At 38.4% G+C, this 25635-nt stretch overlaps 1 protein-coding gene across 2 annotated transcripts in view; it reads right to left on the bottom strand.

Annotated features, from left to right (window-relative positions):
- Positions 1–25635, bottom strand: part of CDKAL1 (CDK5 regulatory subunit associated protein 1-like 1) — a 743372-nt gene that overhangs the window by 113172 nt on the left and 604565 nt on the right. The window contains exon 13 of one of the 2 annotated variants that reach the window (XM_011998164.1): positions 11850–11912. The exons of the other annotated variant lie outside the window; for it this stretch is intronic. Coding sequence (XP_011853554.1) covers positions 11850–11912 — 63 coding nt within the window. The remainder of the gene's footprint in view (positions 1–11849; positions 11913–25635) is intronic. 2 annotated transcript variants of the gene reach the window in all.

The following is a 25635-nucleotide window of genomic DNA, read 5'->3' as shown; positions in this document are numbered from 1 at the left end:
TAAGAAAATCATCAACAAATACGGAAGGAGAAACTGAAAGCAACAAAACCCATGGCCACTGTAACCGTCAGGAAGAATGAAGATTTCTACACACACTCTGCTGAAGTTTCAGAAGAGAAAACATATTAATTCCTCCAATCGACAGATATTTACAGAGCACTTCCTACATGTCAAGAACTGCTTTGGGTGTTGAGGAAACAGTGAACAAAATAGACAAAATCTCTACTTAAGTTCTAGTAATTGTAACTTCACATTAAAATAACCAGTTATTTATTGAACATATACCATGTGATGAGTACTAGTGGCAGAGCTGATATTTTAGAAAGTATAATTTTACTATAAGAATCATAGTCATTTATTGAGCACTTACTGTGTGCTAGATGCTATTCTAGATACTTTCCACTGAATCCTTATGACAACCCTCTAAGGCAAGTATTAGCAAATTTCATTGATTCATACTTTCTAACAGAAAGTAAACCAGGGAAATGGAGTTCTCAACAGGAAGAAAGAGGAAGAGAGAGGAGGAAAGGAGCAGAGGAGGGGAAGATGGTCGGGAGGAGTGGGAGAGGGAGCGAGGCAAATCCTAAAAACATCAGCTACATCCAATGAAACTTTTAAGTTAGAAATGAAAGTGTCCATAAGAAATAAAAAGTAAATAATAAAGATATAAATAAGCAGCTTTAAAAAGACACCCCCCCACCGCCACCCACAAAGCCTAAATGAATTAGAGATTTCTGTTTTAAGCATTGTAGCTGCATTGTTGTTACACTTTAATGTAATTAAAAGTGGAATAATCTCCTTTCTTACCCATGTGTCTACCATATAACGATAGCTAAATTCAAACAAAGTTGAGTCTTTAAAATTCCTTTATTTTTATTTGACACGTGCATTTAAAATGCCCCTGGAGTTCTTAAAGGCACCCAAAGGCAGACTGTTGAATAATGGAAAATATTAACAATCATTAGGAGAAGCTGGTTAACTTACTTTCTTTCCAGATGCTAAAATTCTCTAGTTTCCCAATTTCAAGAGTGTTAATGTATACGTTTAAAAGTGCAATAAATGCTAACTGTAATCATGTCTTCTTAATCTTACACAAAAACCCCAGTGAGAATAAATTATTGGCCCATGGAAATACTTTCATCTCACTATTCTTTGTAAACAGAAATCTGGAAATGGTTTTGTGCAACCCTGAATCTGTGTTGAAGGCTGGTAATCATCTGAGAGTGGCCTTTCAGCTGCTGTTAAAAATATTGCTGAGGAAGACAAAGGCAGGCCTGGGGAGCCCAGTCGGCAAACAGCATCAGTCCAAACTACCAATCACAGGACCCTCGACAGTCTTCAAACATGAGCAGTGAAGCAAAAGGAGGAAAAAGCAGTAATAGCCTCCTCACTTCTCTAGTGGATGCCTATGTTCCTTGTTTGAAGCCTCAGCAGCATTAATGTTTCTCAGTACGTCTCAACATAAATAACTTCAGCTACAAATAAGTTATTAATTCTATTTTATGATAAAATGTGTCACAGAGAAACAAAGTGTACCTCCTGGGGGTAGGGAGAAATTGGAAAATTCTTCTTCCTGGAAAATATAGTATGGACACTTTTAAATTTAATTTTTCATTGTGCCTTCTGAACAATTTTCCAAACAGGTTCCCCAGGTTAAAACTTTGTCAACATATTTGAGAGAACCAAAGTCAAATGAAACCTTTTTCTTCCTAAATGAACTAATAAAAGTTTGAAAAACTGTATCTGACACATGTGTTAGCTTTTGATGGGGAGACCAGGTGCATTATATACAAGGATAGGATTAGGAATAGGAAAAAACTTCCTCAGGTCCTTTGTAGTAAACGAAGGGGAAGTTTTACCATCATTTTGTGTTTCATTCCGTTGTGGGTGCTGTTTGTCTTTCGAGCCTCAATTTGCCCAAGTGGAATGTATAATGCTCATGCAACTAGGGTTTCCAGCTAAAAATAGGGCACACAGCTGCATATAAATTTCAGATAAATAATGAATAAATTTTTTTGAGACAGCGGTCTCTCTCTGTTGCCCAGGCTGGAGTGCAGTGGTGCAGTCGCAGCTCACTACAACCACCAGCTCTTGGGGTTAAGCCATCCTCCCACCTTAGCCTCCCAAGGAGCTACAGGCGCCCACCACCACACCCAGCTGATTTTGTAGCTTTTTTTTTTGGTAGAGATGGGATTTTGCCATGTTGCCCAAGGTGGTCTCAAACTTCTGGGTTCAACAGATTTGCCCACCTTGGCCTCCCAAAGTCCTGGGATTATAGGCGAGAGCCAACTGCGCTCTGCAATGAATGAATTTTTAGGATAAATATGTCCTACATATTGCATGGCATATTCTAAAAAAAACAAACACACACAATTTACTGAAATTTGAATTTAAGGGGGTGTCCTTTGTTTTTATTTGCTAACTCTGGCATGTAACAGGTCTTATATATCAAGTAGATGGTGTGCTAGCCAAGTTTGTCCTCTGGATGGGGATGAGAAAGGTTAGTAAGCGCACACTGGTGGGGATATACAGGAAAAAAAACAGAAAGAGTTGATGGGGCAGGGTATGTATCAAGACCCTGACATCGTCAAGAGAGAAAGAGAATGGGGATACATCTTAACTGGGTGCAAAGACTGATAACCAAGGACACACCCAGGGCAACTGGTGGCAGAACAGGAGGTGAGCAGCCTCGGGATGGATGGGAAGTACTCTGGCTCTTGGCACAGTGACGTTCCTCTTTGTCCCTTTGCTAGTTTCTTCCTTATGCTAGTGAATTTCATAGAGGAAGTATATAACCAATGACAGTTGAAACACAGATACTTTTAGGTATGGTAAACAATCTGAAAATACAGTAACTGCCATATCTATGTAGACCTATTGATGAATTCATGAATACTTTTATACTGAATGTTAGCAAAGGATTTCATCATGAAATGTTGCCTTTTCCCTATTACTGATATTCCTGGGAGTTCTTGGATAGGGAGGTGCAGGGGAGAGAATATGCTTCTAAGCAGGGTATTCTTAAATGATGACCTGGGAAATTTTCCAATCTCTGTACCGTGACCCCACCTGTCCATAAAAGGCAGTCACAAATGCTGGCTAGTGTCCAGATCAACTGAACAGGATGGCATCCTGTCTCTTCTCTCTTGCCCTGCTGCCATTTTCCCATCTCCATGTATCATCACTTTAGCTGATTTTCTTTTCAATTTTTCTATGTTTTAGGTTTTTAGCCTCTGGCTAAGCCTATTTCTCTGGCTTGGAATATCCCTCGTAGTGTTGGTCCTAAAAAACTTCAATCATTTGGCTGGGACCACTGTGCTGCCAAACTGCCTCAACTCCACCCCTCATGGGAGGGGTGTCAGGGAGAAAAGCAAGCTGGACAGGATTCTATTAGAAACCCAGTGCCCAACAGGGCCTACCAGCCACCTGCTAGTCCTTGTGTGGTATGAGCCCTAAGGCCCGGCTTAAATCATGTTTCCTTTGCCCCAATGCTGATGTTGAATTAATCAGGCTGGGGAAGAGTGGAGGTGAGGGTGGGTGGCATTTTTAGGATAAACTTGACTGCTTTATTGTCTACTTTACTGGGCAATCATTTAATGGAGTCCTCAATGCTTTCCTCCTGCCTAGGTCTATCTTCTGTCTCTCCTTATTCCTTCTCACACCTCTATTTCTGTTTTTTCATTTCTTTTTCTTATTTTTTTTTTTTTTTAGAGAGAGAGATAGGATCTTTCTATGTTTCCCCGGCTGGACTGCACTGGCTATTCACAGGCACGATCATTGAGCATTACAGTCTCGAACTCCTGGGCTCAAGAGATCCTCCCGCCTCAGCCTACCTAGTAGCAGGGACTACAGGCTTGCAACACCATGCCCAGCCACACCTTTATTTCTAGATAGTTTACCTACTTAGGTTTAGCTTTGGGGTAAGGGAAAGAAAGGCAGTGGAGGAAGGCTCACTTTGACCTTGAGCTTAAGTTGTGATTGTCAATCCATTGTTCATTAGAGCATTTGACACGATTTTCAGCTACTTGAAGCCTAGAAGTGATGAGCACGGACTCCAGAGCTAGACTGCTCTGTAATTTACCAGCATATTCACCTTAGAGTGTTGGTATAAAGATAAATGAGTTATATGCATAGGTAAAGCTGTGAGAATACTGCTGGTTACATGGTGTGCTTTAAATGGTTGCTTTATTACAAATTAATCATCATAATAAAAGTCTACTCAGATTTCAATCTTTTTGTCAATCCTCAGGGTAATCAGCTGAGCAAAATTCTGGCATCGATGGGTCTCTGGATATATCATCTTAAGAGCACCAAATTCCTGCCATTTGTAAATACCTCCATTCTACCCATCTCTGCAATTACAGTAAGAAAACAAATTAAACTCATATGTAAAAAATAATGCTTAATTGTTAGAATAATGCCAAGTTAAAAAGGCAAAGGGAAACATATACAGGTATGATATCAAAATTAGGCTAAAAATGTATAGGTATAATTGTTAAACATAATCTGCTACTCAAATCACAAGCTGATGAGGGTTAAAAATGAGAAAAATGCCTTCAGATTAGGTTGGCATTGATGAGGATGCAAGGAAGGGCTAGGGTTACCCTCTGCTGAAGCAGGAAACAGCTCAGCTATGTCTGCATCTTTGGCAACAACTCTATGGTCAGCTTGAGAGGGAAGATACTTTAATAAACAAAAGCACAGATTTTACACCTAAAGAGCGCTCCAGTATGTCCGTATTTCAAGGCTGGGTCGTTCATTTGGCTTTAGAGTGAGGATGAGGAAATGGATTTAACACTTATTGAGGTACTGACTTCCCTGTGTTTCAAGGCCATACCCTGAGCATGGTTTTCGTATAAGGACACGTATCAATAAAACAATAGGGAATCTCATCAACTAGACGTTTATTCAATTGTTCCTAATATTTAACAACATCCCTAAAATTACTTTTTAAACACTTTTTTGTTTTTGCCAAAGATGAGAAATAGAGTTAAGTGCACAAATGGCTTTGGACAATCTGCTGCAGAGAACTGTTTTAAGCATGGCATAAACATGCCAAATCAATAACTTGTTTCTTTATCTGCATGTGCCATGAAAACCTGGCTATCATAGAGTGCCGGATCCATTAAAAACTGAATTTGCTATTTCCAGACAGCAGATAGCTCAAAGCTCAACAGGGCCAGCAGGCAATAATCCAAACCCACATCTCTCTCTCTAGAAAAACAACTCAAAGCACTCTGTTGCTACATTATGTTATTCAAAGCACAGGAGATAATGAAGGCTTGACAATACCGTGGCTCTCAGGATGGAGTCAAATGGCCATTATTCTTCAAACAAAAAGAGCTGGGTGAAGTGACTTTTGTAATCTTAAATCACTAGATAAATCTGATTAACAGAGAAATGTAAATCAATAAGTGACATCTGAAATGAAACTGTCCCTTTTACACATTTAAGAAGCTTGATGCCACAGAGACTCCTAGTCTTTCAGGGAAGAAGGGATGGTAGTATAACCCAAGGCTTTTGATATAAATTTTTGCTATATGCCTCTGCCCAAAGCTGTAGAAAATATTTTACATTTTTATTATATAATAGTTTACTGTACTCTAGTAGATGTGAATTCCCTGTACACTAGCAGATACGAATTAACAACAGTTCTTAAGGTAGTCATAGGAAGTGTGATTACTGAAATATATGTCAATATTTTTTATATATTTAATACTACCATTAAAAATTCATTGTACTGATACACTACTTAAAATTATCCCACTCAAGTTATGCCTAGAGCAGTCTTTTATCTTTTCTTTTTTCTTTTTTAGAGACAATGTCTTGCTCTGTCATTGAGGCTGGAGTGCAGTGGTGCGATCACAACTCACTGTAGTCTCGAAATCCTGGGCTCAAGCCATCTGATCCTCTCACTTCAGCCTCCTGAGTAGCTGGAAACACAGGCACATGCCACCACACCTGGCTAATTTTTAAATTTGTTGTAGAGACAGGTGTCTCCTTATGTCGTCCAGGCTGGTCTCAAACTCCTAGGTTCAAATGAATCTCCCACCACAGCCTCCCAAAGTACTGGGATTACAGGGATGAGCCACCATACCCAGTCTTTCTTTAAGATAAAAATATAATAAAAATCTCAAAGACTAATATTTTATAGCATCTAATTATTTAAGTAAATAATTTGGGGTGATAATGATTCTACTTGCCTCATCTTTTATCTCAAACACTTTTTTTTTTGTCCCTTACTCAGCCATCAACACTTACTCAACCACTCTTTCACTGCTTTTTTTTTTTCTTTTTCTTTTATATATGGGCTCTTGCTCTGTTGCCCACGCTGGAGTGCAGTGGTGCAATCATGGTTCACTGCAGTCTGTACTGCCTGGGCTCAAGAGATCCTCCTGTCTCAGCCTCCCAAGTACCTGGGACTACAGGCACACACTACCACACGTGGCTAATTTTCTTTTTAAAACATTTTTTGGCCAGGCACAGTGGCTCATGCCTGTAATCCCAGCGCTTTGGGAGGCCGAAGCGGGTGGATCACCTGAGGTCAGGAGTTCGAGACCAGCCTGGCTAAAATGGTGAAATCTCATCTCTACTAAAAATACAAAAAGTTAGCCGGGTAGGCTGAGGCAGGAGAATTGCTTGAACCCGGGAGGCAGAGGTTGCAGTGAGCTGATATCATGCCACCACACTGTAGCCTGGATGACAAGAGTGAAACTCCATCTAAAACAAAACAAAACAGAACAAAACAAAACAAAAACAAAAAAAACCACATTTTTTGTGGAGATGGGGTCTTGCTATTGCCCAGACTGGTCTCAAACTCCTGGCCTCAAGTGGTCCTACTGCCTCGGCCTCCTAAAGTGCTGAGATTATAGGCATGAGCCACCATGTTTAGCCTATTATTTCTTTTATTCAACCACTCTCTGTAGTAATACTTCATTTACCCTACCTCATTAGGAAGCAGCCGTTCCTGAGACTTTTCAAGGTAAGTAAAAGTTATTCCTAAAATACCAATGTTTCTAAAAATTCTATTTTTAAACAAAACATCTGTTTCTAAATGTAAACTGATTCCAATTAGTTTACCCTAAGACTACTGAAATATATAGGGGTATCTGGGTCTAAATTAAGTGGTCTTGGGCAGCTGTACTTTTGGAGTTCCTCTGTTAATGACTTACGGTTTTTATGGCCTGTCCTTGCTCTCATTTAGGATCCTGTCACTTCTTACTAGAGCTCTGAATTCTTGAAGCAATAACCACCCTCATTTTACCTGCTATTAGTGTTGACTGTGTTTTGGGAAACCAGGCATCAGTTTGAACTGATTTGTTTTAAAAAAAGATTGAACTGTTTGTGGATGAGGGACTGAAGAAGTAATGAGGTAGGTGAGGAGAATTACACAATAATTTTAACAATCTGGGCCCAGATAGGCTTTTGTAGAGGTTCTGAGCTGTTTTAAAAAGGTGAGATTGCTGCACAAAAGATGCTCTGGAGGAGAAAAGTGCTAAAGTTAGTTTTCTTTCTACTCACAGGCTAACTTATCAAGCACATAAACACATACATATTTAATGACATATGAATTTGCTTCTAGTTCAGTTGATACATGCGTACATATGTAGAAAAGTAATTAAATAATGAGAGTTATCAAAAAAAAAAAAAAAGAAAAAGAAAAAAAAGAAAAGCCCACTTCACCAACACAGGAGCTAGACAACAATGTTTCTTCTCAAGTGTGTCCACTGATATGTATATGCACAAAAACTGTTAATATAACAAGCCACTAAAAGAAAACAAGAAGCCCACTTCACAAAATACAGAAAAATAGTGACTACCTGTTAAAGACTCACTTTTAGTGGTGGAGTACGCATTAATTCTTGCAGATTAACTGTGTTTAGAAACTAACTTTGCAGATGTTAAAAACCACTGTAGATGTAAATAAGAACATTTTCCTTCTAAGCATTTCAATTTTTTAGAATAACTTTTCACATTAGCAGATTATAAACGTGTGTTTGGCTAATAAACCTAGATTTCCCCCTAAACACATAATTCTGATAAAGTCTAACAAAAAAGAAAGAGAGAAAGAAACAGGAAGACATTTTTTTTATGTGCAGAGAAATGTCTTCTTCAGGCCAAGGTCACATAGCCCATGCTAATTTGCATGGTTTTAAAAAAAGTGTTCTAATTATAGCCTACTCTAACATACCTGTGACTCATCAAAAGAAAAAAAAAAATCAACTCCAGGTTGGACTTTTTGTGACCTGGAAGCTCTCTGGCCCTGTAACCCTCCTTCGTACTTAGTATGGTGTGTTTTCAGAAACTGTAATACAAGTTATGTTTATTACCTGCTTATTAAAATGACAAAGGAAATAACATAATGCATAAAATATAACCAGATTATCTGCTAGTTTGGATTACCTTTACTAATGTTCTCTTTTAGAAGGACAGATAAATGGCAATTAACTTTTGTCAAGCCCTTTTGTATGAGTCTTTATTTATTATAAGAATTCCTGAAAACGACTTAAGAAATGGACATGGAACCAGAGACAACAAACAAAAATGAAATTCTTCTAGTCTCAGGTAACATTTCTTAGTGCAAGAAATAAAGTATTTTCTAAGCCTTATTCTGGGTACACATTTTGCTCTGAGCTTTATTTGCTTTTTGCAACAGCATTTAAGAGAAAACCAACTCACCATTTACAACCTAAACAATGGCTTTGGGGTATGATTAAGAAATGCACCTGGGCTCACTCAAACAACACGTTTGTTTAACCTGGTGACTTTCCTGTGTCTGGGGTCAGGCAGGAGCAATCTTGGTTGGGGGCAGGAAAGAAAAGCAAATACAACTGACTCACTGAGAACAAAATGGTTGCACTAACTACCCTTTGTAATTACAACTGTTTTAACAGTTTCTAGTAGGCAAGGCTATCATTTCAGTGACCCACTGTAATTTGGGATGAAACCCCAGGAAATTATGCCAACTTTGGAATAGGAGTTGCATTTCTGAGTTTACTCAGCATGATGAATCCACTAAAATGCTGACTGTCCTTTTTTTGGCAGAAACTTATGTCAAGGGGAAAATGAACATTAAAATGAATATAGCTAGAGAGACAAACTATCACAGCATTCACTTCCAGGAGCAGACCATAGTTTATTTTACTTTCTGGATCTTTTTCTTATGGAACATTTCAATCATATAGAAAAATGCAGAATAAAATAATGAACACCCCCCCAACATCATTTAGTTTTGATAATCACCAATACGTGGCCAATCTTATTTTATTGTGCCCTATCCACTCTGCTCTTCAAAATTATTAAAATATATATATATATATATATATATATATATATTCTTTTAGAGAGGAGGTCTTGCTCTGTTGCCCAGGCTGGAGTAAAGTGGTGCAGTCATAGCTCACTGTAACTCGAAATCCAGGGCTCAAGTGATTCTCCTGCCTAAACCTACCCCGGTGGCTAGGACTACAGGTGTGCAACACCATGCCTGGCTAATTTTTAATTTTTTTTTTTTTTTTATAGAGATAGAGTTTCACAATGTTGCTCAGGCTGGTCTCAAACTTCTGGGCTCAAGCGATCCTTCAGCTTCAGACTCCCAGAGTGCTGGGATTACTGGCATAAGCCAATGCACCAGCCTGCATTAAAGCAAATCCCAGACAACTGATGTTGTATTTCATAAAAGCTTCCACTGACAATATATGTATATATTTTCATAAAGATCACTACAGAAATCTCACTGAGCATGAGATGTCTAAACCAACTTTAACCACATCTTGTAAAACATTTTACACTAAAACCTATCTGCCTAGAAAACCAATTTGCTTGAATATAAGTGGGTAATTAAAATGACAAAATAAGTTTAAACACAACCCTCTATTAATTTATGGGAGGAAAAATAGCAACATTCTCAGATTGGGAAAATAGTGCATGTTACTTTATCCCTATGGTTCTAGTCTTTGTGGACATTCCAACCAATGAGAGACAAGATTAAAAGTAACATGGTTAGATTTGCCTGGATGGAGCTTAGAAGAGTAGGTAGAGGCTACTAAGGGGGCCAGGAGCTGCCTGGAATAAAACTTTTCCATTTTCCTTCACTACTGTACATCCAGAATAAAACAGAATGCCAACAGGCCAAAACTTAGGAGCTTCAAAAGGCACTCATCAAGCAGTCTAGCTATTTACAATAATTTATTACCAATCTTAAAGATCAAAAGGAACTCCATCAAGCATTTAGATTCAATTCCTCACTGCCTGATGACTAAGTTGTAGAGGAATGAAGGGAAGCCAAAATAATCTGAGGTGACTTTGATACAATGCCACAAAGGATATGAAGAGGAAGCTGGTAGAAGCTGCAAATGGCTAGGTTCCATTAAGAGTTCTAATAAAAGAATGGAATTTCCCTTAACTGCGAATTTAAAAATGTTAGAAGTGGGCGAAATCTAGACAAGCCAGGCAAAACCTGTGATTTGCCATTGCCTTTTTTTTGTTGTTGTTAAATGTTAACTTTAGCCACTGCTGCACTTATGTTCATTAAGTGGCTTCATCTAAAAAAAAAAAAAATGCAATGTTACCTTCAGAAATCTGGCCAATCTCATTCCTTTTGCTGTTGTATTACTTATCAGCCTGCTCCTTCTGTGTGCATTGTCAGACACTATTGGCTCTCTCAATCTCTTTCAAACAAATTGCTGCATTCTGCAATGTGATTGATTTAGCTTGAAAAATGTAACTTGGAATGAGATAATTTTTAGTATTACATATCACCATGGTCACATGAAGCATAAACATCTCTTTTACAAGTTTTTGGTGCTTAAGTCAATTGGTCACTATAGAAACACTAGAAGCTAGTGTTTCAAATTCTTTCAACTTCTATGAACTGGCACAATTTTTCCCTCCTGAATCCAGACATCTCTGTATTTTCAACCGAGGAAAGTAGTTTTCACACTACTTATTTTGGCTAGTTAAAAAATCCCTACCACATGTCTCCCTGTAAATTCATAGATAAAGATTTAAGTTTATATTAGCATTTCAACTGTGCACATTTTTTGTTTGCTTCTGAAATCACCTCGAATTAACAGATTTACTGGAATCTTACATGGTTTAGAAGTTTTGCGCAAGTCTCAGAAATCTTGTAATCTATTTCCCCATGAAGATGTGGTGTTAAGCATTTTCTTAAAAATGGCTACATATTTTTTCTTTTTAAAAGAGTCCTTATCTTTTACAAATATATTGTAAAATACTTACAAGTGAAAAGATGTCTAGGAATTCTTCAAATATGAGGGATGGAGAATGTAGGGTATAAATGAAACAAGACTGACTATGAATCTATGAAGCTGTGGGAGGGGTACATGGGGGTCGTTATGTTATTTGGTCATTTTCTGTGTAGCAAAGCTCTAGGCAGTAGATATTTCAGATATAATGCTAGGTACTAATTTTTATTAGGATTTTTATTTAGAAAAATAACTTTCTATCAGGAGCAATGAAGAATCAAGTTTTGCAGTCAGCATTTCAATTATCTTTACCAATCCGAAACCTAAGTTCCTCCAGTAGAGCGTTCAGAGAGAAAACACAAAAACTAACCAAACAAAATATACCCCAAAATGTATCTTTTCACTGTCTTTGAGATTTCAGTGCCAATATATAACTAGATTTCAATGTGAATAAAATATAATTATTATAGTTCAGAAATATAACATTTCTGTTTTCTTTAAAAGGGATAAAGAGCTAAAAAAATTAAATTGAAATATAAATGTAATTGGCAAGTGTATTTCATAATCACCGTATCTTGGTGAAAATTGTACTATACATTCGGAAAGACTTTAATACTTAATATGCTATTAACATGCTTCTCTTACCTTGTGATTATATGGACTGTAAGAATGAAATACCCGAGAAAGATCTTTTGTCCTTTGCTTTTTCTGTGAAAAGAAAAAACAAAAACAACATACAAACAATTCAGTTGACAGCAGATAAAAAATATATGTGTGTATATATCTCTATCTACATATATAAAGATATTGTTTATTTTTTTAGAGATTCTTCTTTTGTGGAGGCTGAGGAGACACAGGGATGCAATTAAAAACCAAAGTCACTTTACGGTTATGTGGGTCATTGTCACAGAACAACCAGGTGACCTCTTCCTAGAAGATTTCATAACTAAAACACTAATCATCATCAAAAACTGTATTTGAAAATACATAAAATAGGTAGATCTAAGACTAAAATGAAGAAAAAACTGAAAAAGAAAGAAATTAATACACAGGCACTTCTATTTTCATTGTAATACCAACTGCTGTTACTCAGAATTGGGCACAGACATTCATTCATTTAAACGATACGCCTCCTTCAGGCTTCCTGGTTACGGCTTGGGTCTGTCTGCTTGAGCTTGCAGCTGTGAGGATACCTTTATTGTGTCACTGCTATATAGCCTAGGTACCTTGCATGGTGTTTTACACACAGTAGGTACTCAATAAATATTGGCTAAGTTAACGAATAAAAGAATGTATGAGTTATACAGGCATATAACTCTTAATATCTGTAATGATGACACATAAGCCTCATAGATTAGTTATGAAGAGAAGGTTCTTTTGGCCAAGCATGGTGCCTCATGCTTGTAATCCTAGCACTCTGGGAGGCCGAAGCGGGCGGATTGCTTGAGGCCAGGAGTTCGAGATCAGCCTGGCCAACATGGAGAAACCCAGTCTCTACTAAAATTACCAAAAAAATTAGGCAGGTGTGGTGGTGGACGTCTGTAATCCAAATTACTCAGGAGGCTGAGGCAGGAGAATCACTTGAACTTGGGAGGCAGAGGTTGCAGTGAGCCAATAATGTATCACGGCACTCCAGCCCAGGTGACAGAGGGAGACTCCATCCCCCAGCCCCCAAAAAAAGAGAAGGCTCTTTTCACTTCTAATGACATGCTCTTCTTAAGCTGAACCCAGGCATTACATGAGTCTCCTCTCCATCCCCTGCTCCTGGGTGTGTCTGTGGCAAGCAAGAAGTAAGACGTTTTCTTACTACAGCCAATTAGTTAATATAAAAGTGGCTTTTTCCTCATCCCCTGTGATCCCTGCCCCATAACCACCATGAGCAATTTGTGTACGGGTCTGAATCTTCTATGCATACACACATGCGCGCACGCACACACACACACACAGATTACCACTGCTTTCAAAGAAAAGAGATTATTCTATGTACAGCTATCCCTTAGTACTCCCCGTAGATACCAAAATCCACTGATGCTCAAGCCCCTTATATCAAATAGTGCAGAATTTGCATGTAACCTATACACATCCTCTCGTAAGCTTTAAGTCATCTCTAGATTGCTTAGAATATCTCATACAATGTAAATACTATGTAAATAGTTGTTACACTGTATTTTATGTGTATTATTTTACATTGTGCTCTTATTATTGTTATTATTTAGAGACAGGATCTCACGCTGTGGCCCAGGCTGCAGTACAGCGGTACGATCATCGCTCACTGCAGCCTTGAGCTCCTGGGCTCAAGTGCTCCTTTTGCCTCAGCCTCTACCTGGGATCACAGGCGCGACACACCAAGCCTGGTTGTTCTTTTTAATTTTTTTAAATATTTTTGATGCCCTGTTTGTTGAATCCACAGATGTGGAACTTGCAGTTATGGAAGGAAGACTATACATTGTTCTGAAATTTACTTTTTCCACTACACAATTTGTCCTGGCAAAACTTCCTTGGTTGTACGTACAGATCAGCAATTCTCTAAAGGGAGTTTTTCAAAGTTTTTGACATCCAAAAACTTTACAAATGCAAACTTTTCTGTAATTCATTTCCGTTTTTTAATATAATCATAATCTTTGCACAAACATCTTTGCCAGCCTGAGTGTATTTAAAAATAATAAATTATGGAAATCCAGTTTCAGGATCAGACAATACACACATGTATTACCTTAACAGGTAAAGTCAAATTGCCTCCTCCCCACAAACATTGCACCAATTTGTCCCCCTCAGCAACAGTGAATGAGAGAAGGGATCTCAGCTTAAGTTGGTAATTCTCAAGAATTTCTCTCTTCCATTTAAAGGTTAGAATGTTTCTAAATTTACAGAGGCAATCAATGTTTTTAGAACAGATATTGAACATTTTCCTAGCTGGCAATAACAGAATTTATTTCTTGTCCATCATAGGTTAGCCCACAACCACATCTTGAAATTCTGTCACACAGGTGGTCTGTTGGTCCTTAACATTGCCCCTGTCTTGCTTCTGTTTCTACTCTGATGTTATTCCAACTGCCAGGAGACTGCTTCTGTCATTACTTGTGAATGAATCCTAGACTGCTATCCTGTGTTCTAGGGAAGTATCTTCTACCTCCTCTAGTGTCCTCAAGGACACAGCTATCATACCTCCCCAGTGCCGCAGACCCCTGCCTAGCTCTACATAATCTTCTGCATCTCCTTAGTTAAGCCGTTGGACCCGATATTAATAAGCACCTTGTAAATAAAATCATTTGTGCATACTCATAGTATGAGTTTCCTTGTAGATCAGTTTCCCTATTTCAGAGCTGTCTTTGAAGTCACAATTCCAGTGGCAGTCCTTCAAATCACCTGGCCTTGTTGCTACCATCTGACACCCACTGAAAAGTCATCTCTCCTGCAGCTCAGTCAAAATTCCTGCCCTCTCTCTCCACCTCTGAGCAGTGCTTCTGACCACCAAATTCTAAAGTAATTTAACACTCCTTTCCCCTGGAGAGCAAAAATATATCAGTAAGATGATTGGAAACAGTTCCTGTGGCTAATGAAATGTTAGTTCTGTGAGCCTTGGAATCTGCTTTGAACAGGTCATTTGCCCATCAAAATTTCATTAGCTTATAATTTTTTCTTTTCTTCGCATATGCCCACTTATTCGGTGAAACAGTTCTTGGCTTATACTTCAATCAGAAGAAAAATGATGGAGACTAACACTTCCTTTGTTAAGAGACTTGATATAAAACACTGGGGAAAATATTTTCAGAAAGGAAATTATGCTAGATAAAATAAAATAGGTAGCATATCAGTATTAAACTTAGGAGGTGCCCCAAGAACTGAGGCTTATCAGAAATGGCTGAGTGACCAGCTTGCATTGGCAGGTGGAAAAGAAATATTCAGAAGTTGTTTTGTGTGACCTAATGTAGGTTTTGATTTTACTTTGATGGCTAACACTTATACATGCTTTTTATCCTAAGTACCTCAATTTTGGGAAATAAATGGAGGATAACTAAATAACACTATGCATATTAGCCTCAAAGACCCAGTAAAGAAACAATGCCTTTTCTGACAACAAATTTATTATATACAAATACTGTGAAGTCTTGGCATGTTGAAGGTTATAGGCATCCACCCAGTTAACTGAAAACCACTGCTATTCTTCCTCTGAGATCAGTCACACAACAGTGGAGTATCTTCTGGAATCCAGAACAGGGGTTGGCAAACTATGGACCCGTAGCCAATCTGACCTGCTGCCTGTTTTTATTTTTTTAAAAAAGTTTTATTGAAATGCAGCCACAAATCCTAAAGTCCTTACTATATGGCCCTTTATAGAGAAAGTTAACCACCCCTGATCTAGAATCTCTATCCCTGACTATATCTGCTTCTGGAAGTCGTCCCTTAACTCCAAACCCCATGAATAACTAGCTACCCTGCAAAATTCCTGGCTCCTTCTATTTGCTCAATGGACAGTTCCAAGAGTCAATCGTAACCTATATACTGAAACACTGGGATGAATGTACCAAGCATAATAACAATTAGCTGTCTTGTTTTCAGGATATTTCCTCAGTGCTTCGATGTACAGGCAAAAAACACTCCAAGTGGCTTTCTAGAGCATGCTGAAATAGATATGGGGCTTTCAGAGCTGTCTGTATTCACACTGTAACTGCTGATGACAGAAGCTCTGAGAAGAAATCCTTTACTAAGTTCTAGCACTAAAGCCAAGTAAGTTTCATACACAAGTAACTAAAACACGGCCGTTATTACTAGTGAGCCGGTTTCTCCTATGTAGGCAATGTTAAGAGAACTACTCTACAAAACCTGTCGAGCCTTGCTATCAGCAGTTTTAACTGAAACGAAAAGCTGAGCCAAAAATGGAATAATTAGGTATTTTCCTATTGCATCATAGCGTATGCCTAAATTACCTCCCAGTTTTTAGCCTGTTAAAACAAACATCTCAGTCATGTAACCACCTGTTAGTTCTCCAAACGTTTAAAAAGTAAACATGTTAAGTTGCGTGATGGACTTGTAACAAGGGTGGCCAGAGTACTGTGAGTGTGGCAAACATTTTTCCCCAAATTGTACAAGGTACCTTGAAGTTACCTTCATCATTAATCCCAAGGTACAGACCACAGAGATGAGAGGATATTTAAAAGTAATTACATGCTGCGTCCTGCATTCTATGTGGGCTGCTGTGGGTTTAAAAAATGAGGCAGTATGCATGTTTGGTAAAACTTCTAGATTCCTGAGAAGCTGAACCTCTGTAATCTTCATCTTACAGGCACTTCATAAATTGCTTTCATATTCCACTCTCCAAGGACAGAAAACACTGATGACCTTTTTTTTTTCTTATACTCATGTTTAAACTCCTTTACAGACAAAACCAAACAAAACTAAAGACCCCAAGAGAGTATTTTTAACAGTTCAGGTTTCCACACAACGTAATCATTTCAATTTTTATCAAAGATACATAACAGAGCTCAGTTCTGAAAGAGGCTCCACATGTTATAACAGCTTGTATTCTGAATGTGAGGTTATACAACCAATCAAATTTTAGCAGTATCCACGAACTTAACCTCTTTTGGTTCCCCAAACCAATTCAATGCTTTCTGTATCCATTCTCTAGTTGTTGATTAACGTTTTCCCAAATAAAACGGTGTTATTATAAGGAAAAGCTATAATAAGACTATGGACTTCATTTCTACATACAGAGTCTTAAAAACGATAAAGCCTACAAGTTTTCAAAGGGTTTGATATGTTTAAGGTATATTACAATACAATTTAAATGTTCTGCAAGCCTTCATCATACTTTGTGGTAAGAAGCCAAAGGAGCAGGGTTGAGTTTCAGCATGCTGCATTTTTCCTGCTCCCTTTCTGGTAGAGAGCCTAGGTAGTTAGCCTGTCAACTGGCAGGTAGCAGAAAGGCAGGAGGAAAAGATAAGGAACTAAGGCAACTCACGAACTGGACAATCAGGTTCGGAATAGAGTCACACAGGAGTGCCTGAGGCAAAAAGGCAATGGTGGTCTAATGGGGACCAAGAGTTATGCCCGAAAAAAATTCCAAAAGAGACTGGAGTGCAATTCCAAGTAATACATGCTAGGACTCCAGGACTGGTGAGTTACTACATGACAGAAACAGACAGTAGAAGTTAGAAAACTACATCCTAAGGCAAAAGGGCTGAAAGAGCCAAGAGGTGCAAGATGAAAATAACAAGTGACTGAGGGTCAAGGGGTCCTTGGTGAAGAACTAGTCAGGAACTGGGAGAGTCACGCAGAGAACAAGGGCTTACTAAGATGCAATAAGAGACACTGAAGTCAGGGATAGGAAATGAAGAAGCCAGTAAACACTGAGTGTAGTGAAGGTGTTAACTACCAAGGATGTGGACTGACGCTAAGGCAGGTCTGATGTTTACCTTGGGAACTTCCTGCGGGGGTGGGTTCCAAATTAAGGGTGTGGGCAATGCTGGGCCCATTACATTCAGTCAGCAATGTGACAGCATTTGGTTGAAGAAGGAAAATGTTATTTCTGATGGGAGAGTTCAGTGTTTGATAAAAGCAGGCATAAAAGAACTGATTCCATAGATAGATTATGCTTTTATAGACTGTAAGGAAGAAGACTGAATATAGGTACATGGAGACAGAGAGAAAAGGGAGTACCTAGTTGGGCTGAAGAAATAGCTAAATGATTAGAACACATAATGCAAAAAATACAGTGACAAATGATCCAATTTGTGCTTCAGAAAGAGCTTCCTAATGGTGTTAAAGATAAAGCCCAAGTGGGACAAAGGCAAGTAGCTGAAGACCGTAGGAGAGGCTGTTGCAAAATCACTCAGAAAAAAAATAACACCTTAAATTAAGCTAGGGGCAAGGGGAGAAGGCGGGACAGATCTGATTCACAGCTGGGAAGCAGGAGGGACAGCTCTTGGTAACTGATTAGATAGGAGTACAGAGAGGGATGAGCAGAAGAGGACTCCCAGGCTACTGGCACAGATAACCAAACAGGAGAAGTACCCTTCATTGACAGAAGAATCTAGACTGAGACGGGTTTGGAGACTGGGGGAAAAAAAGATAATTCAGTTCTGAATATAGGGCATTTGAGGAGGCTGTAAGACATTTGGAGAGAAAATAAGAAGGAAGTTAGATATAAAGGACTTGGGAGTCATGAGCATATTGGCGTAATTTAAAGCAGGACAGGGATGGGATCACACAGGGAGAATGTAGAGCGATGGAGGCAAGAAGATAAGAAGATTGAGGTTAAAATCCCAGCGAACAATAGCTGTTTGGTCTTGGGCCAGGTATCTGCTCTGTACTTCCTATATAAAATGAAGACGCTAGATTTGGCCACTGCTTCTCAATCCTTGTTGCAGGTTAGAACTATTAGCGAATCTTTAAAATATACCAAAGCTTCAATCCTAATCCCCAGTGACTCTGACTTAATTGGTCTTCTGGGGCCTGGACAAAAGTGTATTATTTAAAAGCTCTTGGGTATTTCCAAAGTGTGGCCAAAGATGAGAAACACTAGTCAAGATGATCCCAAAGGTCTCTTCCAACTGTTAGCCTCTATGATTCTGGATCGGTTCCCCACTGTCTTTCAGCGACTGCCACTCTGTGCTCTGAATTCTATCAGTCATTTTAATCTCTGTATTATGCCTGCAGCTTTGCCTTATTTCTTGACCTCTTCCTTTCCATAAAAGAATGGACTCTCTATGTAAGAATTCCTCTGGGGCACAGTAAGGCTGTGGCTGCAGTACAACCTGCTACTGTATATTTAGTTCCCTAGCTGGTAAGTGCTTCTGAAAAATAAATGGAAAGCTAATTTAATACACTGGACTTTTTATTGTGTTATCAATGTGTAAAGCATCAGAAGCTTAATTAAAAGTACTTGAAAATATCAGCGCTCAATCACAATCTCACTTTTATATTATACATATTTTGATAGTGTCCCTAAGATGATAATACTCATTTAAGATCAATGAGAAGAAGGGGAAAAAAAGTCCCTGGGATTTAAACCATGAACCTCAAATTTTAGAAATCAATTATAACCTCAATGATGTAAAATACAGTTAGTGATAAAAAAAAAATCCCAAAATACAAAAGGAAACAGGCAAACTCTTCAAAATCTCATCTGCTTTTCCTTCATAAGGCACATATAATACTTCCTTATTCTTTTATGAGAAATTACTGTGAGGGTGGCAGGGAAAACAAAGCACAAGGAGGCTGTGGCTCTATGCCATATATTTTTTTTACCCCTTACTCTCTAGGTAGGTCTGCAAAATAACTAAGATGACCATAAATGCTTTTGACTGCTGTCTTGAATTTCTTTCTCTCCATCCATTTACAGCAGATTCAAGGAAAGTTATCAGGGTCTTCAGTTTCTCCCATATCCAAGTGGTGGGGGCATAGAGTAAGCATTTCTTAGAGGACACCAAAACAGTAGACTTCTCTAAGAGTGGAAGTTAGAAAATAGGTAAGTGAATTTGTTCACCCAACTGTAATGATATTCAAATAAAATAACCAAGCAAATGTGCAAATGTATAGCTGATTTTAAATCACAGTAGGTATCAGTGGGAAATACCTTTTTTTTTTCCTCAGCCTTACGGTTTCTAAAATAACCTTAGAGGAAGGAAGTTGCAACCATCAGCCTCTCATTTTCACAGGGGACAGGGAGTGGGGGTGGGAGAGGAGCAGGCACCATTTATCCTGGCAGGTATTTAACTAGGCAACAAATGCTGAAGAAAATGCAAATAGAGAATTCTGTGTTAATTCAGTGATGTGTGATAAAATGTAGGTTGCCATACCTTCTCCTATCAACCCCATTTTATTTTGTAAAGAGAACATTTCTTTGCAAGGAAAGGTCATTATTTGGTAACAAAGGCAAGGCTAGCACATGAGGAAAGCAAGAGACCTAACTAATTTATAGTAATAAGTGTTGCCAAAATGATTAGCCTTTACTAGCAGTTAGGCCAGAAACAGCCTTAAAACATAGGTCAAATCCCTGCAAAACAAAAAGACAAAGTCAAAGGGCAGTAAGTACACCACAATAGTTCATTCAAATGTCCTTTGTCTGACAACTTCTGGGTGCTCAAAAGTAGCCCACAAGAACATGAGTTGCTATAAATCTCAATTCAATATCACTAACCTTCACTCTGCCCTTCTAACTGACCACAATTGTTAACTGTATGTCTTATCTGGATTATTATAGTATTGTTTTCTTTCCTGGACTACCTGTGTCCAATCTTCACCCTCTAAATCAATGGTTGGCAAAATATGACCTGTGGGCCAAATACTACTGGCTGCCTTTTGTATAGTCTGTAATTTGTCTGTACATTTAAAAATGGCTGAAAAAAAAAAAAATAAAAAGCACAAGAATATTTGTGACACATAAAAATTGTATGAAATTCAAATTTATATACATAAAGTTTTATTGGAACACAGTCATGCTCATTCCTTTATTAACATTGTCCATGGTTGCTTTACTGCTCTCATGGCAGAGTTGAATGGTCGCAATAGAAAATGTACAGCCTATAAAGCTGAAAACATTTACTACGTGGCCCTTTTTTAGAGTTTGCTAACCCTTGCTCTAAACCATTGGTTTGCAACCCTGGCTGCAAATTGGAATCACCTGGGGCTTTAAATAATACTGAGGTGTGGGTCCCAGTGCCGGATATCCTAATTGATACAGGGTGCAGCCCAGGAGTCGGGTTTTAAAACTTTCTCCAGGTGATGTGAATGTGAAGCCAGAGTTTAGAACCTTTGTTTAATCCCCCTTTACTGAGGCCAGAGTAAGCTTTACAATGCATGGTCAACTAAGGCACTCTTCCGTTTAGGACTCCCTACTGCTCAGAGAATCAAATTTCAACTTCTGCATTCAAGCTTGTCCCACTTTTCCAGCTAACACCAAAGGCAATGTCTTGTTCCTTAGAGACCCTGCATTTTTCTGACTCCACATCTTGCTAATGCTACTCCCTCTGCCTGGAATGCCCCTGCCACCATCTCCATGTATTAAATTCTTCCAAAGGGCCCAATTCAAAGATCACTTCTTCCATGCAGGATCCTCCCAAACAGAAAGCACCCACCTATGTGCTTCCAGAGATCTCTTTACCACTTTCATCGTGAGTTAACTCCACCTCGAAGAAAGAAACTATGTGTCGGTCATCTGGATAGCATCCCTTCCTTCAGTAACACTTTATTCAAGTGCCTTGCATATGGGAGATGGCAAAAAAAAAAAAAAAAAAAAAAGGCCGTGTACCCCTTTAAGTTCACAACATTTCAGTTTTACCTTCATTGAAACTTCTAGTTCTTCAAACTATCCATTCAGGTCACCTTTTCCCTCCAGGTTCTAAATTCAGACACAACACTTCAAATCTATTTCTTGTCAGTAACCTGAGCTTCCACATTGCTTTGTCCTTCATTCCCCCTACAATCTCCCACTCCCACCTTATATAGTTAAATCACTCAATCCCTGAGCACTTGGCGACTTAGGCCACCTCAGCACTACTTGGTCATTCCTCTGTGAGTAGATATTCAATTGCTGTTTCTATTCCTCATAAGAGCCTCCCAACCAGTTTCTGTCTCCATTCTCATCCTTTATATCTAAAATCCATTCGCCGAGCTCTAAAACTTAGGTGATTAATTGAATGACATATTTACTGTGTGCCCATTGTGCAGGCATCATACTAGTGAGACAGAAAGAAAGCTGGATGAGGCCACTGGACTCAATAGAGCTTTCAAACCAGTGGGAAGAAATAATTACTATACTTAACCAAGCAAGCAGGCACACAATAAGTGCATAAATGTTTGTTGGATTAATTCCAAAAGTTCTGAATATTGACATTTGGTATTAACCGTGCTCACCAGATTACTAAGTCTAATGCAAATTTTTGTGCTGGATGGAATTATTACTTTTATAACTATAAATAGTACTTCAAGACAATAATTGTAAAAATTCCAGAATTTGAAACATGTTTCCCAGGGATTTTGCTTTGAGTCCATTTATATTCAAGGCATGAATTTCTTCTTACGATGTTTGCACTCTCATAAAGATTGCTCCTTTCTCCAATGACAAGTTCCACAAAGAACAGGGGAATGACAGCATTTAGTATCTTTTGTTGAGAGAAAAATATTAGGAAAGGAAAAAATCAACAGCTATATAGCATGGTTAACCCTTACCTTAAAAAAGTAAGTAAATAAACAATCAACTGCAGTCCAGAATGTAGCCAGACAACTGATTTGCTGTCCACATATACATATATTAGGCACTAGGTTTTTTTTGTATTTGTTTTTTTTTTATGAGACAGAGTCTTGCTCTGTCACCCAGGCTGGAGAGCAGTGGCACACTCTAGCTCACTGCAACCTCTGCCTCCCAGGTTCAAGCCATTCTCCTGTCTCAGCCTCCCAAGTAGCTGGGACTACAGATGCCTGCCACCACGCCCCCTTCTTTTTGTATTTTTAGTAGAGACAGGGTTTCACCATGTTGGTCAGGCTGGTCTTCAACTCCTGACCTCAGGTGATCCAACTGCCTCAGCCTCCCAAAGTGCTAGGATTACAGGTGTGAATCACCACGCTGGGCTGAAGACACTAGGTTTTATAACATACCCAAATAACTGAGACTACAAGAATAAATACTGTGTCCCCATCAATGTCCTCGCCCCTTTGAATATCCCGAATCTAAACTGTTTGATAAAGCAAAGCAAATAGGGCTTAATCCAAGTCTTGTTGAATTTTACTTTCCAATAATTTTAGTATTTCTGGATACATTCTTGATATAAATATTACCAATGCATGAAGAAATTTCAGTTATTTCTAAAATTTAAAATGTTCCTTTAACACATGACAAGATAACTATTCTCGCACTGCTATTTTAGAAAAATTAGCAGTTACAGTGCTAAAACTCTCAAAGTCTGTCCCATCCTCAAAACCCAGCAGATAGTGTGGGGCAACAAATTCACTGCTATCTATGTACTACACTGTTTTTAATTTCGTTTTCAAAGTTCAAATTAGGAAAGGTGACAACAAGTGGTTTTATTTATTTAATTTTTTTTACCATTTGCTTAATAATAATAATGCCTGATACCAATAAATTATTTTGGTAAAGACGGACAATATAATTAAACACAAAGTTAAAAAAGGAAGTTATGTTAGAGATGTAACTATGACAGAGTAACACTGTGCAACTGGATAAAATAAATGCAGTGTGAGTTTTGCTAATTAGTATCCTGGAGTTCTATGTATTTCTATATTGTCATTAAGTATTTCTCTTCCTTTTATTTATGGAGAGATGGTAACGTGCCTTTACTGAATCTAACATTCAGTGAGTCTGAGCCTGAGCCCAGTATTGTGAAAACAGAGTCTGGATCTGCGCAAACTCTATTAATGCTCAGAGCCTCATATCAGCTTCCAGATGCTAATCCACATCGCACCCAAGGGAAAAAGTGATGAGAAAAGAATGGAGAAAACGAAATTTCTCTGACTCACAGATAAGCTGCTATACAGTTCTAAAAACTGATCAAAGCCAATGCATCTCCCTCATGACCCCGAATAACCCCTGGTGTCACCCCATTTGAAGAGAAGCTCGAAAATTGTTCTCTGCCAGTTATTGCTGCGTCTCTAGATAAGCCCACAATTCGTTTTTATGATGATTCCTCGACTGGGACCTGGAAGGTCAGACATGACAATGTAGGTTTGATAACTCTCCTTTCTACATCTAATTTAGCACCTACTGTAAAAAATCATTTCTATCAGCAATGCAACCATCACTGATATCTCTCTCTGCCCCATCAAACCAGTAATAAGAGTCTAAAATTCATTTCAGGGGTGGCTGGGCTTTTTGACCTATCTTCTCCTCAAGTACTGTGTCAAAAATAAACTTATTTTTGTTCCATATATTAAACATACACATTTTCTTTTTTATCTTTGGCCTTTATGACAAAGGAGTCTTTATTTGATAACCACAAAGCAATTTAATATACAGCTCAATCTTCTCCATTCTCTCGTCTTTATGTCACTTCAGAAATCAGTCGATTCTTTTTTATGTTGTAGAGCAAAAGATACTACAGAGATAGCCAGTGGAGGAAAATTTCTGAAGTTGGCTCTTTGCCAAGCAACATTGTCAGCCATCAGCAGGAGGGGTACCGGTATCTGTGTGTGTAGGGGGAAGAGGGGGGTGGGGGTAAAGGCGGGCCAAGAGGCTAGGAAATTACAGAAGAGCAAAGCAAGAGAAAAATAAAGTAGCTGAGTTTCCCCCTGCACCCATTCTAACACCTAAAACAACTCCAGTTATATATAATTTGTGTTATATAATCACTCTTTCAGAAAACAACCCATGTTCACACAAGCAGGAAAAGGATGCCCAAACAGTGTAGGTTTCTGTATCAAATGACAGGCCCGGCCATTTTAAGTAACAAGCAACCAGGGAGAAAGTGATGCTTCAGGTCCACCATCACAGACCTCCTGAAGGTTAAAGTCCTACTATTCTTCATTCATCCTCTCCATACTTTCAGGGGCTTAGCCTAGGCCTTGCCACTCAGCCTTGGGATACTGCTCTCCCATCCCTGCCAACCTCATCTCCACCTTTCTCTCTTTTCCTTAACTCTTCAGGGAGACATAACGAAGAAGCAAGAGGTCCTAACCATCCACTTATTGCATATACTGTATGCTTTCTGTTTTCTCATTGGAAGGGGATCCTAAGGTGTTTTTTAAGAAAGTCAGTTGGTTTAACACACAACATGTTTAGAATGTAAAACACACAACATGCTTAGAATGTAAAATGACAGGAGTATCTTAGAAGAGCTCAATGAACTATCTGATTGTGATAATTTTAAAGGAGTTATGCTTAAAGTAAGTTTAATCAGTGTCAAAGTCCAAACATTCTTTTGACACAGATAGTGCTTTATATTTTCAAACTATAATAACTATATGTTAATAAGCATTTATTAATTTTAAAGATTTGAGTATCTCCTCTGTGTATTTTATTAGTAAATTAAACCCCATCTCTTTACCCATTGTCTGGATCTATCAGCTTCTTCTATCACTGACAGCCAAGACCATAAACATCTTCATTTTTACGTTTTAAATTCCTGGGCAATTTAGAAGTTCTTTATCATTCTATTTATTGTAGAGGAAGCTACATGTTCTTTTTGTTTCTTTTTCAGCTCTAGCATCTTTTTAGCTCTTTATTTTCATGTACACCTAAATAAGATTCTATTTTGGAGAGTTTGCCTATTTTTGTGTATGTTGTTTGTTTTAGCAACTCTGTTAATCTTAAACCCCCTAAAGCATTTGCTTATTTTTTCAGTTTTTTTCAAAATCAGTTATCCATGTATATGATCTAAGAACCAACCAGCTCCACATAGCTTCCCAGCTTCCCTTTCCCATTTCTGCTTCCTTAGAAGTAACTACCATTTCTGCTTCCTTAGAAGTAAATACCAAA

Source organism: Mandrillus leucophaeus, unplaced genomic scaffold (assembly GCF_000951045.1).
Source record: "Mandrillus leucophaeus isolate KB7577 unplaced genomic scaffold, Mleu.le_1.0 Scaffold56, whole genome shotgun sequence".
Classification (NCBI taxonomy): domain Eukaryota; kingdom Metazoa; phylum Chordata; class Mammalia; order Primates; family Cercopithecidae; genus Mandrillus; species Mandrillus leucophaeus.
Note: the sequence above shows the minus strand (reverse complement) of the source record. Positions and strands in the feature narration are given on the sequence as shown.